Below are 14523 nucleotides of genomic sequence, written 5' to 3' on the forward strand. Positions count from 1 at the left end.
TGGGTAAAGGTGCTTAGTAACAACCCCGAATCCTGGTTTGATCCTAAGGATCCATGTGGCAGAAAGAACCAACTCCTACTTCTTCAGATCTCTGCTTGCGCTCTCTAACAATAAATAATGTTCTCTAGCAGGAACACAAAATAAGTAAAAAAATAAATAAAATGTAAGAAGACTAAATATCATACTATCCAAAATAAAGTGAGAGAGCATAAGTTTCTCAGGAATGGACAGATGGATGTATAGGTAGATTAATAGACAAAGGTTTTTATACCCATGGGTTTATTGGGAAAATGTGACTAGGTCTTGGGGAGTTTTTTCCAGGGTTCAATCATAGGAAGGACATTTTAGAAAAACCATTTAGAGTTTGCTCAATTTCAATTCACTAAGTTGATAAGTATTTAACAAAATCATATGAGCACATACTCCGTAGCTTCTCCCTTAGCCAGCATGCTCCACAGTTTGACAGAAAGAAGGAAGAAATTGTCCTGTCTGCCCTGATAAAATAATATTACATCTGCTAAGTTAGAAGAATCACCAGAAAGTATGGTAGAAAAGTGGCATTTTATTGGGTAGCATACTGAACTCTTTGAAACAGAAATATTAACTCAAAAGTTTACCCCAAGGCAGAGAAGTTATTCTTATCCAGCCATGAATGATCCTTTTCTACAAATACTGTGTAGCACAAAATTCTAAAATACAACCTGCTTATCTGTTCCAACTACTGTCCCTCTGGCAAATAAAGTTCATATCTATGGGCATTGGACATACATTACAATCATAATCATCAAATTAGCAAACTGTGGCTCCCAGGCAAGTAATAAACACAGTGACTTTCCCAGATACAGTAAATGCATCTGTTGCCTAGTCCAGGGGCTCATTAAGTGGTGGGCTGGTATCTATTGATTATTTCATAAACTAAAAATCAAATCTAATTTGTGTTGGTTATCGCTGGTGCCACTAACAGATGAGGTAACCTCTTTCAGATTTCCCGTGAGTTCAAACAGAGTTAGCAGAATCATTTACATTAATTAATACAGGCCGTTGCTTCGATTTCCTGGAATATCTTTGAGGTCACAAATGATAAACTACTTCCAGATTCCTATAACATGTGTGATAAGGTATAAGGCAGGGTGGTCATCAGACATGGGATAAAATTGCAATTCAGAACACAGGGGAAAACATAAAAGGAGAAGAAATAAAATCTAGGATTCTTGAGTGCTGACATGCGGTTGGGCACTAATACAATAAGGTTTTTCTTTCATGTCTCAGAGCTGAAAATGCAGCCATTTCAGAAACCAAGTCAGATGCCCTCAAGCCTTAGATGTATTTAAGTGTTTAGCTCTGGTCATTTCTGTCACAGGCATAAGATATGCATTTAAAGGACCAATGCTTGCTTGGGGAATACAATTCCATCCAAAAACAAACCTAGAGGTAAAAAACAGACTTGGAACTGATGCGAAGGGGTGTAAGAGTCTCTCCTCAGAATGCTTGTGCCCATTTTGCTGACAGCAAGAGGTGAAGTGGTGAGTTGGTCAATTGTACCACACACTGATGTCAGCTCCTCCCAACCTTGACGCTGCTTGATAACTCAGCTTGGCTCTGGGGTTAGGAGGGAGCGAGAGGGAGGGTCCTGAAGGAGGCGTCTGAGGCACAGCTGTAGGCAGAAGAGTTGTGATCCTTATGAAAGACTTACTCTTCTCGCTCATCTTCAGGTTCAATGTTGCTACTTTAAGCATGAATAAAGAAGCTTAGGCAGCCCCCCCATATGAGATTCTCTTTGCAAATGACTGGGTGCTGTCCTGTCCCTTTGAGCTTCAGAAGAGAGAAGGAGATAGGCCTACTGAGAGCATCATTGGTTATGGAGTGAGCCATTCTTCTCTTGGTAATGTGCCTGTATTTTCCGTATTTTTCTTTTGCAGGTAGCTCGCTCTCAGAGACTCATCTTGAGCCCCCTGTCAGCCTTGCTGTCCTTATTCCCAGGGCCTCAGAAGCTCATCCAAAAGCGCTATGACAAACTACTTGACTGCAATAGCTCCCTGCCGCGGTCAGCAGCCGACGAATCAGACTTGGCCAAAAGAGAGTATGAGGCCCTCAATGCCCAGCTTGTGGAAGAGCTCCAGGCGTTCAACCAGGCCGCCAGGAAGATCCTCTTGAACTGCCTGTGTAGCTTTATCACCCTCCTCCGGGACTTGATGCTGGTGGCTCTGCAGGCTTATTCCACAGTCAAGCCGGTGAGCTACCCCTTAGCCACCTCAATTTCACACCTCCTTCAGAGTGTATACGTGTGGCCCTTGTGTGTTGTTGTTTAAGTATAAAATCATTCAGATGTCCTCCTGCATTTTGAATCGTATAGTTTTAAAGACTATGATGTTAGCAGACTAAGCGTCTGAAGTGTAAGCCAGCCCGAAAATGGTTTCCTTTCTAAGAGTTGCCATCATCACGGTGTCTCTTCACAGCAATGGAAATCCTATCTAAGACAAAAGCTAGCCATCAAGAAGAGTTTCCTGGTCAGTTCAAGATTTATTTCTTTGGGTCCCGCAACCAAAGTGCATGATACCTTCAGTAATACAGCCTTGCCATCTCCCTGTGGAGGAACACAAAAGAGCAGCAACAGCCTGTATTGTCTTGGGTTCCTCTGGGGTCTCTCTGCCCAAGAACTCAAAGGGAGGAGTCCATGCCTGGCTCTGAGATTTTTATTTTGTGACTCATGTCTTCTGGGAGCAGCATCATTCACTTATATGAGAAATACTATGGTTTAAACTCATTTTTAAAAAACTATATTTTCATTTCACTTACAAACTAGTGGGCTTAATAAGGTTTCTTCATATACCCTTAGTTTTAGTTAACACATCCTCATCCCCTACACACCTACCTATCCTATTCCTGCTAAAACCTTTAGATCCCAATATTCACCCCTGGGCCCAATTCACATATGTTCTATGTCCTATTATATTTTTATGTGGTTTGAAAGAGCATAGGCGCCAAATCGTTTCTGCATTATGTTTAAGCCTTTTTCTAGCCTGCTCAACCCCTTCTGTCTGGGCCCCCAGGTAACCCTCTCTCTACTTTCATTTCACATATACTCTACTATTCCCATCTGTATGCGCACCTCCCAAACAACTGCCCATTCCTAGCTTCCAGCTTCCATACTCGCTAAACATATAAGACAAACATATGTACATGCCTCAACATGCTTCTTATTGTAGCCTCACTCCCTGCATACTCCTGCTGTCCCACCTGGGGGGCTGCTAACTCCACATCTTCTGAACTCTACTCTTGGGTCTTTCTTGCCCCTTTTGTATTTTGTTCTCCTATGGAGTCTGGAAACTTAAGAAGGAAAAGTATCCATGCCATATTGTGTGGCTTCAGAAATACCAGATTGCCCATTTTTATAGAAGCTCTCAAGTTGCCTAGATTTTTCCTCTCTGGCACTGTCTTCCATGCCTGTTGTCCACGACCCTGGCAGAGTCAAGGCCCAGTGTGATCACGTGTCTGAAAACACCGCACTGTTTCTCCTACAGGTGCTCCTGCCAGTCTTGAGCATCTCTGAGATTCAAAATCGAGTGCTGGAAGAGGTTCAAAACCTGAGTTTTGTAAAGGACAACAGTGCCACCTTTATTGAGAGGAAACTTAGCTTTGAAAGGAAGAGGACCGCTCAGAGTCTGGTGAGTTGAGCCTTGCCTGTGACAGTGCCGACAGCATCTCTATGCCTCCTCCAAATCGTAGCGGATCGTTTCCCATACCAATCGCTACGTCCAAATAATGTGTCATTTGCTTGTTAAGTTTTATTCCCTGTTTCTATCTCTTCTATGATAAACTCCATAAGAGTGTGATGTTTGTTTCTGTTTCACCGATGATAATTCCTTAACATGCTGAGACACGTGCTGGATGCACGGTGGACACTCACATTTTGTTGAGCAGGATTTTAAAGAGAGTGCAGCCCCTCGTTTTTAATTTCCAGCCCCCAAAGATATAGTGGTTTTCTCAAGCTCTCTTAGGGCCAGGCTTTGGAAAGTGTCTTTTTGCAACTCCTGCCTCGTTTACCTAGGGGGGAAATGCATATAGGCAATTTATGAATTAAAATTAAAAAGTATTTACTATGCAAGAATGTAAATAGAAAATAGTAAAATATCAACAGTCAGGAATCGTTAGAACCTCTGCCTTCTTTAAACCTGTTTTATAATTTACAATTTTATTTACTTTTCCTGTGTGTGTAGTGTGTATGTATGTCTGTCTGTCTGTATGTATGTTGCACACACAGTTATACAGAGGAATACATTTGGAGGTCCCCATTATGGGAATGGGTTCTCTCCTTCCACTATGTGGGTTCTGATGATGGAACCCAGGTCATGAGACTTTGGAGGGCTGCTTTTATGCTCTGAGCCACCTTGCCAGCCCCAGAGCCTCTGCATTCTTAGCCCTGGTTGTATTTTCTTTCTTTTCTACAACACTGCCCTCATGTGCCTACTTGAGATTTTTTTTAACTGAAAATTCAGCTGACACGAGCATCTGCCTTTTAATAAATCCAGAGTAGCATATAACTTATATTGAGAAATAATCTTCCAGAAGAAAACTCAATGATGATTTCACTGTATGTTCACCTGAATCAGAACATCTTCCTTTTCCCAGCCAGAAGTGCCACATCAAACTGACGATCACCGCTCCAAACTTCTGTCCACGTATGGAGCAGAGGAACTCTACCGAGCTAAACGCAAGTGCAATGCCACCCAGGAGCACGACATCAATCTTCTAGAAGGAGAGTTGGTAGCCGTCCTGGAACAGAAGGATCCCCTGGGGAGTACAAGCAGGTGGTTAGTTGACACAGGATGTAAGTTTCTTTTCCCACAGACCTACTACTGCTCTTCAGGTTGAGATTTTCCAAGGGGTCTCTGCGTGTTCAGGGAAGGTCAACATGTAACCCTGGTGCTTTCTTTTTCCTTCTGCCAGTTGTGAAAGGCTACGTGTATTCCTCCTTCCTAAAGCCCTACAACCCAGCAAAGGAGCAGAAGGGAGATGGTGAGAACAGATTCTGTGATGACGATTTCGAGAACCTCAGCCTCTTTGTGTCTTGCCGGCCAGCTAGTGACAGTGTCACGGGTACTCCTGAAGGCAGCATAAGCGACAGCAGTTCATCTCTTAGTGGGAAGTTTGAAACAAACGGTGCTGATGTTGATCACTTTCAAGAGGTAGACGAACAGGTAAGACTTTTAAACCGCGAGGTAAAAAATACTTGGCCACTCAAATCAAAGAATCTCTAACCACTGACGTTGATCTGAAATTCTTACTAGGAAACCGTCAGCTTGGACATTGAAAACACCTAGACCTATTAGCACATACCATCGGTGGATTGTTGAGCAAAGAATTTAATTATCTAAACCTGTTTCCTCAAAAAACAATCCCTATGCTTCAAAGTCGGTGTTTTGAGTAGGGTTGACACGCATGCTGAACTCTTGACACAGACTAGAGATCCAACAAACCTTAGCAGCCACTACTCCACTGCTAAGTCTTCAGGGTGGCCAGGAATTTCTTTTCTAATGCTCCACCGTTGGAGAAAGGCAGCTGAGCTGTGGTCATCAATATCAGATAGGAACTTATCTCTGAAGCCTCTACAACAGTGGTTCTCAATCTGTGGGTTGCTACCCCTTTGGGATTAGGGGTGATTAAGAACTTCAGAAAACACTGACATTTATGTTATGATTCATAATAGTAGCCAAATTACAGTTATAAAGTAGTATTGAACATAATTGTCTGCTTGGAGGTCACCACACCATGAGAAACTGTATGAAAGGGTCTCAACTCTAGGAAGGTTGAGACTACTATTCTAGAGGCAATGCCTTCATTAAGATGAGTAGAACTTAGACACGTCACCTCTTTTTAATACCACCTGCTAGGCACGAAAGCTTCCTAACTTGCCTTTCTCTCGTTGCACCAATGTGAAAACTACTGCTACGGCACCTTCAAAAATTGGTAAGCTAATTATAATGTAAGGTTCATTTTTGCTACCTCATAAAGTTTTGGTATATTCAACTATTAATCTCCAAGTAATAACCAACTAATTTTCTGCCTTTTTAACTTACTAATTTCCATTAGCCTAAATTTCTTTTCCACAGGGGTAATACATTTCATTTTCAGAAAGTGAAACTGGAACAGTATTCATAAATTAAATGTAATGTCTTTATTCGCTTCCCCCTTCTCTCCAAAGACAGCATCCCGTGTGTGTCTTTCAGATATATTTTGTGCATACATAAATGTATACACAAATAAAACATATCATATGTGTTACTTTTTTTACACTTAAACACAAGTCTGTCTTTATAATAAATTTATTCCTTAAAACAATTCTCTGAAGAGTCTTTAAAAGAAATTTGTTTTTTGAGGCAGCATCTTATGATACATCCCAGGCTACCCTTTCACTTCTGTCTCCTGAGTGGTTGAACTGTGACATAGGCTCTTATTCCATTTTATAAAATAAGTCATACATGACTACTAACCCAGTAAAAGATATTCAAAATGTTTTGTTTTTAAAAAAGATAAAGAAATAATTCCAGGAACACTCTTTGTCTCTTTCTGTATGCTTATTAATCACTCTGTTTTCTAGTCAAATATTTGTCTACTTTTTTTCTAACCTTAAAATTCCTTTATTATCTTTTCCCTGTCCATCTCATTAACACAAAACTAAATTCTTCTTATTTCCTAATTATGAGAGAGATTTCTTTGTAAATTCTGACTGTAACGTCTTTAACAGATATTTTTATCTGCAAATCTCCCTTCCAAGCCACGATGGACTCTTAGCTTACCTGATATTCAAGGCATGTTCTCATTACTCCATTTTGTAGCTCCAGAGCACACGATTTTAGTAATTTGCTAGCCCTCTCAGCTTACTTACAGCTTCCGAAAGACACACTATAATCTTAACTCATTTGTGGATATTTTTTTTAATTCAGTGAAATCTGTAGACCTGATTGAATATTCTCATAGTTTACCTTACTTACCTCAACAGCCTTGGCAGAATCTGAGTTTGGAATGACATCTCTGGTAGTTTGAATGAGAATAGCTCACACAGCTCAGACGTTTGAATGTTTGTTCCCAGGCAGTGAAACTATTTGAGAAAGATGAGAAGGATTACGAGGTGTATCCTGGTTGGAAGAAGTGAGTTGCTGGGGAGGACTTTGAGAATCAAAGGCCCACACTATGCCCAGGTTTCCCTCCTCCCTCCCTCCCTTCTCCCCGCACCCTTCTCTCTGCCTGCTACATGAGGGTCAGGATGTAAAGCCCTCAGCTACTGATCCTTCACCAGTCCTATCTTCTGCCTGCCATGGTGATCATTGACTCACATTCTAAAATCGCAAGCAAGTACTAAATTCAATGCTTCCTTTTTTGAGTTGCTTTGGTCATGGTGTCTACTCACAGCAATAGAATAGTAACTAAGACAGCATTCTGAAGCTAGAATGATATTCTAACCATAGCCTAACTTTACTAGGATTTGGGGTTAAACATGATTTAGGTTCTTTCAGCTGGAAGAGCACAGTATAAAACTGGCTCCCACTAGTGGCTACAATAAAACAATCTTCCTCAAGTGATCCTACCAGTACAAATCAGGTAAATTAGATGCTAAATGTTTTCTTTAATGAAGGGGGAGCAGAGCAGGGAATCAAAATAGAAAATATGTTAGAGGCTCTTATCCAAAAATCCTGTTTATTCTGTCTCCTCTGAGTTTGGAAACCAGTTTAACATAGACAACTGGCATTGGATAAATAGTAGCATTATTACTAATAAAATTGAACCGAAAAGCCCACCTTGGATCTGTGGCCTCATGGGATCTCTGATAACTTCATTCAGATTAAGGTGATTTCATTCAAATTGAAGGTCTCTCCACTGCAAGCACAGAGTATGTCCCAGATCAACTACTGCAAAGAGAAGCGACCCCTGTGGGGAAAGAGTAAAGGAAAGAAAAAGGAAAGAGTAAAGAAGAGCCAGGAAGGAATACTTCCTTTTATCCTTTAGCTCTGACAGCAGACACATAGAGGCTGGTGGTTTTCAGACTCCTAGTGCAGTTGCTCTTCATTCCCGGGAATAAGGAGAAAGAATTACATCTTCATGCTTGCTACAGTCTGGTGTTTCCACTGCATCTGCTCTCAGGCTGCATGTGAACACTTAGCCCCTTATATTCCTGGGTGTCACAGAGGTCACATACAGCATAGTGGTCCACATAAGTGACTGAAAGTGGTAGCAAATTGGATCTTTGTCAAGTCTTATATACGATAGACCCCAAAAGCAATTTTCCACATTACTATTTAAACTTAAAAATCAGGAAAATCAACTGTAACCTGTACTGCTTAACTGGGTGGCGTTTGGGGCCACTATTCCTTGCTCTGCTCTTTCCTACAGGGAGGTACCTTTTATTAACCTCCAGACATGCAGAAGCATATACTACAGAGTTTTAGGCTGTACTGGAGTCTTCTTGATAATTCAAGTGATCCCCGACTAGGAGGAAGGGCTTCTACCTTACTTTAAGGGGGCATCTCTGAGGCTTTGAGAATCCTGAGATATAGACAGCTGAAGACTGGCTTACATAATGAATCTTTTCCTGTCTCACCAGCCAGCTCACAAGTAATGGCATGGAGACATTTTATTAATTTATAAATGCTCCACCTATAGCTTGGGCTTTTTCCTAACTAGCTCTTACAACTTAAAAGGAACCCAGTTATATTAATCTATGTTCTATCACAGGGTATTACCTCTCTTCTACTTTGTATCTCCTGTTTCCTCTCCATATCTCCTGGTGATTCTGCCTTTCTTGTTCCCAGAGTCCTCTCTTCTTGCCTAGCTCTTAACCATTCAGCTGTTTATTAAGCCAATCATAGTGAATACATCTTCACACACTGTACAAATATCCCACAAGTTCATTCTGTATCTTCTCTGTGATTGCCATAGTTGATCTAAGCTTTTAACCTGGACCTTGGGGCATAAGAAGTTGGTGAATGGCTTTCAAGGACATCTACTTTTCCTTTGCAGTGATAAGACATCATGACCAAGGCAACTTATGCGAGAAAGAGTTTATTTGCAGCTTACAGTTTCAGAAGGTTAGAGTCCATGACTATCCTAACTGGCATGGGCTTTTGTGACACACCTCCTCCAACCAGGCCACACCCCTAGTCCTTCCCAAACAACTCCTCTAAATGGGCACCTAGTATTCAAACATATGAGCCTAGAGGGACCATTCACATTACTGCAGAGGATTTCCTCAATTATCTTGAAAATGTGCTTCTTGGCATGTGATCTTTTTTTATGGAGCACATTTTTAGACAAGTTTGTTGTTTTCTCATTCTTGTGAGCTGGTCTTTGACTTTGCATTTTATAACTACTTATGATAGTGATATTGAATATGCTTTTTTTTGAAAGTTTATCAACTGTGTGGCAGATTGATCTTAAGGTATTTAAGTAATCCACTAGAATGAAAATTAAAGGAATATTTAATATGGAAATGTTTTACAATATTTTGAAGGCCAAAGGTGTCAAAATATCCAATTCCACATTTATTGCCATTTCAGGAAGAGAGGGAGGGAGGACAGGATGGAGAGAGAAGGGGAATAAAGATGTTTATAGTACTTAAGTGGGTGTTTTTTCTTTGTTTACTTTTGAAACTTTTTTTTCATCAGAACTACATGTTTACACTGAAGATAACCCTACCTCCAAGCATACCTGTGACCTACCTTTGTCCTCTCAATTATCACCTTTTATGACAGTAGCTTCAAATTCTCCCAAGTCCTATATATGACTATTCTAATGTCTCCAAAGTAAGAATATCTTAGTGAAAGCCACACTCAGGCACTCGGGTGTGTTTTAGGCTCTAGGAAGTACTCTTTCCTGAACCCTCAGGTTTAAATCCATATTAAAATATTTTATTAAACCCTAGATTCTTCATAAAATCCTACTTGTTAATAAACATATATAATCACTGAATGAAGAAAATAAAAGCTGGCTTCTAGCAGGTGAGGGAAAGAATGATATGTTCCAAGCAGTGTAATTATTTTGGCTTTGGAATTAATACAGTAAATGCTGTTTTAAAAGCTTTTTAGTTTGGGAAAGGAAAATTAAAATATGTTATGAATTTTATTGTTTGTAACTGGAAAATTGGGATAAAATCAATAAAAACGAGATTGCACAATGCAGTGAAGTTAAGAAATAAGAATTAAATGCACAAATATGTAGTGTAAGAGGCTGCTGAGGCGGCAATGGTGCCACAGGGAACAGTATGATGTTTATGGATAATAATCACGGTGAGAGTCTAGGTGCTCTTAAATCAAATGCTGTGTAGAGCTGATCTGTATTGCCAGGTTATCACATTTAAAATGAAATGCAGCAAAGGAACAAACAGCAAAACATTTTATAAATAACAAGGAAAAAAGAAATACCTTATTATGAACCATATTAATAACATTCTAATGAATGTTCATGGGCAAAAACATATACACATTTAAAGTTAGAGAGTGTGAACTGAGATTTGAAAATAAGAAATCACTCTGCTCTTAAAAATTCATGACAAGCTGAAAACCTCTAATTTATCATCTAAAACACACACACACACACACACACACACACACACACACACGCATATTAGAAGACCAGAGACACTCTCTCTTTCAAAGCCGACTTAGGCCCATTTTGAGCATATAAAGTACACCTTTATTTAGCAACTAGAAACTGCCAATTTAAAACAAATTTGAACCATGATAATTTAAAAGTGTTACACAATTTTGTATTTTAAATTTCTTATTTCATGAGAATTTATATTTGCTTAAATTATATATTTTAAGTCAGGTATGGTGGCACACACTTTTAATTCCAACACTCTAAAGGCAGAGGTAAACATCTCTATGAATCAAGGTGAGTCTGATCTACATAGTGAAGTCTAGGCAAGCCGATGACTGCACAGTTAGACTCTGTCTAAAAAAAAAACACAACAAAATGCATATTATAATAATAAATATATCTAATCAAATTTTATTTTCCCTTTGAGGAAATCTGTTCCAAAGTGAAAGACTACACAGTGTTGAGGAATGGGATTGTAACTAATCTATCCTTCTGAAAAATCCATGCCTGAGCTAAAGAAGCGTATTTATTATTGATTCAAATTGCAAAGATGATCACACTGCTGATTCCAGCTCCTATAGATCACTCCGGCACTATAATTTAGCACGTCACACTCCTGGACGCTTTTGCAAACCAAATTAACCACACTAATCTTATGGACCTATACAATATTGTCACTTTCAAAACTGCAGAACTGCAGGGACAGAGGAGAGACCACAGACCCTTTCTCCAAAAAATACACTGTTCTTTTCTTTCTTAGAACTGAGTTTGATTCCTAAAACCCTAAAAGAAATTGATCAAACACAGGACTGGGAGTTAGAACGCATCGGTCCTAGTAGCACTGGGTATCCTTGTGAGTAAGACTGTTTCTAAGTCTTAACTGAGAGGGCTGTTGAGGATGCAGCTCATGTGACATAAACTGTTACAAACTCAGTAAAAGTATCGCTGCTGAAATTTCATTAAGAATTTATAGCTCCTCTCTTCTGTTTCATCTTTACTTCCAAACAGCATAATCCATTTCCAACGATCTATCCTCATGCACGCACCACAATCTCTTTATGATATCCAGAACTTTCAGGTCAACTGAAGATTTGAAATCTACTGTGCACACAGCATATGTGACCAGTTGAGAGGCACACCTCGGGCCATTCAAACTGCCATTAACAAAATACTGTATAATGGCTTACCAACAACAAAATCCTCACCGTTGTAGAGACCTGAAATCTGATATCAAGCACTATTTTTGGTCTGATGAAGTCAACTTTTTAATCAAAATATATGATATTTTTGGTCTGATGAAGTCAACTTTTTAGTTCATGGATAGTACGTTTTGGCTAGACTTTCACTTAGAAGGGATGAGTGTAGTTTAGAATAGGTGGGGGAACCCATTCCAACCCTAGCAATATGGTTCCTTTCCTTGAATTCTGCCTCAGGCTCCTTATTAAGGTAACAGTTAATGGCATCAGGGTTTTATTGAGGTAAGTGATTCATTAAGATTTATGTAACCACAGTCTAATCTTGGTTCTCTCACTACACTGTCCATCTCTTTGGACATGTTCAGTGACATCAATTCATTTTTCACAGCCCTCAATTTTCCATCCTTTTTTTCTATCACCTTTCCATGTATTCACCTTTGTGGGTGTGACATACTAACCTCCTTTATTAATGTGTCCCTTATGAAAGACCACTTGCTTCAAAATGCACCCCAGTATTTATGTGTAGTTTATCGTTGGTGACGGTGGCACTGTGGTTTTGTTGTTTTCTTTTGTAAAGATTCATTATTGCTTTAGCTGAGTTGTAAGGTTCTGACAGAATTTTTTTTTATGAAGTTTGATTAAATGAATATACAAATGTGTTGGTTAATTGCTTAATTTTTTATCAGAAGGAAACATTTCTTTTAGCAGCCTTATGATGTTACTAGACAATGACTTCAACACTGGTCAGAGGTCTTCCAATTTACCTAGTAACTGTGAAGTATTTTTCAGAGAAATGTAATTTGAGACATATATTATTCATCTAATTTTATACATATGTGTCTGTGTGTTGGGATGTGTCTGTATGAGAGCAGCTACTCTCCAAGTCAGAAGAGGGCACTGGATACCCTGGAACTGGAATTTTGGCAACTGGTTGTGAAACTCCCAAGTGGGTGCTGGGACCTAAATTGGGTCCTCTGCAAAAGCTCATGTACTCTTAACCACCAAGTCATCTTCCAGCTGCAATTTTACATTTAAAAATACTTAATGTGAATACTTTCTATATTGCTGTTTTAATGACTACAGTTTAATTTACTATGGGGGTCTATAATTTATCTTCTCTAACTCTTCAACACATTTCCACATCCCTCCAATTTCTCACTCCACACACAGAAATGTTGTGCAGAAATGATCTGTGTTTTCATCTGCAGAAGAGATTGAGCGATTGATTCAAAGAATTAACAACGAGAAAACATTTTATAGAAAAGGCCGAATTGCCTCAAGCATGCCCAGCCTAAAATCCTTCCAATTAGGAAGAGTGCCTATTTTCTTTCTTATGTGCCACAGATTTGATAGGTCATATCCTACCAAACCCATCAGGAAGTCCTGGACTGTCAAAAGCTAGGAGCCCCTTATCATCAGAAACCTGGTAAGTTTCTCCGAAATTCTGGGTTTTGTTCCAATATCTTTTTTTTTTCTTGTCTAGATTTTCTATGCAGTCCATGCTTTCCAAGCACGAAGTGAGCATGAACTCAGCCTCCAGGAGTACCAGAGAGTCCACATACTGAGGTTCTGTGACCTAAGTGGGAACAGAGAGTGGTGGTTAGCTGAAGCCCAAGGACAGAAAGGCTACGTGCCAGCTAACTACCTTGGGAAGATGACATATGCTTAAGAAAATAAGCATAAAATGACATCATTTCCTGACTACCTCATGAAACAGACACTGAAACTGCAGACCAGAAGCAGTGCATCACGTTTTAAGGAAAATCTTGCTTCCTAATAAGATGTTGTTGATGTATAAAAAATAGTTGTTGATAGAGATATTACCAACAGAAACAGCAGAGAGTAAACAGCCTAGACTCCAACTACATATTTAAAGGTAAAGATCTTTCTAAAAGATATATTTTGTTTATCAACACCAAGGAGTGAAAGAATAAGGTTTTCACTTTATTGTAATATTTTCTTACTGTACTTTGCCTTAAACATATTTTTTACATCTTATTTGCACACGCATGCTATATACATATAATATATATTTTGCAGCTTATACATGATGAGTATAATCCAGATTATACATATCTGTATAAATCACAGAATAATTACACATAAACATAATTAACAGATAATTAGAAGTCTTTCCACTTTTAATGCATTTTTAATCAAAAGGGAAACAAAATATTGATAATATCCAAAACTTACTAAAAGTATACTGCATGGTAGACATTGCTTTAGATTATTTATATAGAATAATTTAATGCAACGTAAAGACTCAACATTGCTTGCAAGTGGTAGAGGTGCATCAAACACAGGCAGCATGGTTTCAAGGTCCCTGTTCCTAATGATTACATCATACACTCTTTGAATGCAAATCAGCAATGTAAATAATGGACCTGGAGGAAATCATTCTCAGATCCACACTTCAATATTTAACAGCTTTTCAAAATGAAGAGCTTCCAAAGACTTCTATACAAGCCTGGGAGAGAAAAAATGAAGTATCCAGATTTATTATTTGTACTTTTATTGTTGTGTTTAAGCATGTTTGAAATTGTCTTAAAGCTGCTGTTTATGATTACTGATGACACTTTAATGAGGAAATGTTTTCTTTAACGATTTGAAGATGCATGGGGAATGTGCATTCCACTTCAGAGACAAAATGTAAATGATTTAGTGGCCAGTTTGTGCTCACACAAGGCACTGAGGATTGGACTAGCTATAACCCCTTGCTCAGGGCATTGTG

General features: G+C 39.1%; 1 protein-coding gene across 2 annotated transcripts in view; it reads left to right on the plus strand.

Moving 5' to 3' along the window:
* The window catches only part of Arhgef38 (Rho guanine nucleotide exchange factor 38), a 91680-nt gene extending 77822 nt beyond the window's left edge, over nucleotides 1-13858 (plus strand). For both annotated transcript variants that reach the window (XM_041655136.1, XM_041655139.1), the window contains exons 10-14: nucleotides 1920-2231; nucleotides 3522-3665; nucleotides 4630-4828; nucleotides 4948-5198; nucleotides 13273-13858. In XM_041655136.1, coding sequence (XP_041511070.1) covers nucleotides 1920-2231; nucleotides 3522-3665; nucleotides 4630-4828; nucleotides 4948-5198; nucleotides 13273-13458 — 1092 coding nt within the window. In that variant the 3' untranslated portion in view covers nucleotides 13459-13858. The remainder of the gene's footprint in view (nucleotides 1-1919; nucleotides 2232-3521; nucleotides 3666-4629; nucleotides 4829-4947; nucleotides 5199-13272) is intronic.
* Nucleotides 13859-14523: the final 665 nt, after the last annotated feature.

This window comes from Microtus oregoni, unplaced genomic scaffold (assembly GCF_018167655.1).
Source record: "Microtus oregoni isolate MIOR12 unplaced genomic scaffold, Mior012 000000F_ref0000247, whole genome shotgun sequence".
NCBI classification, from domain to species: domain Eukaryota; kingdom Metazoa; phylum Chordata; class Mammalia; order Rodentia; family Cricetidae; genus Microtus; species Microtus oregoni.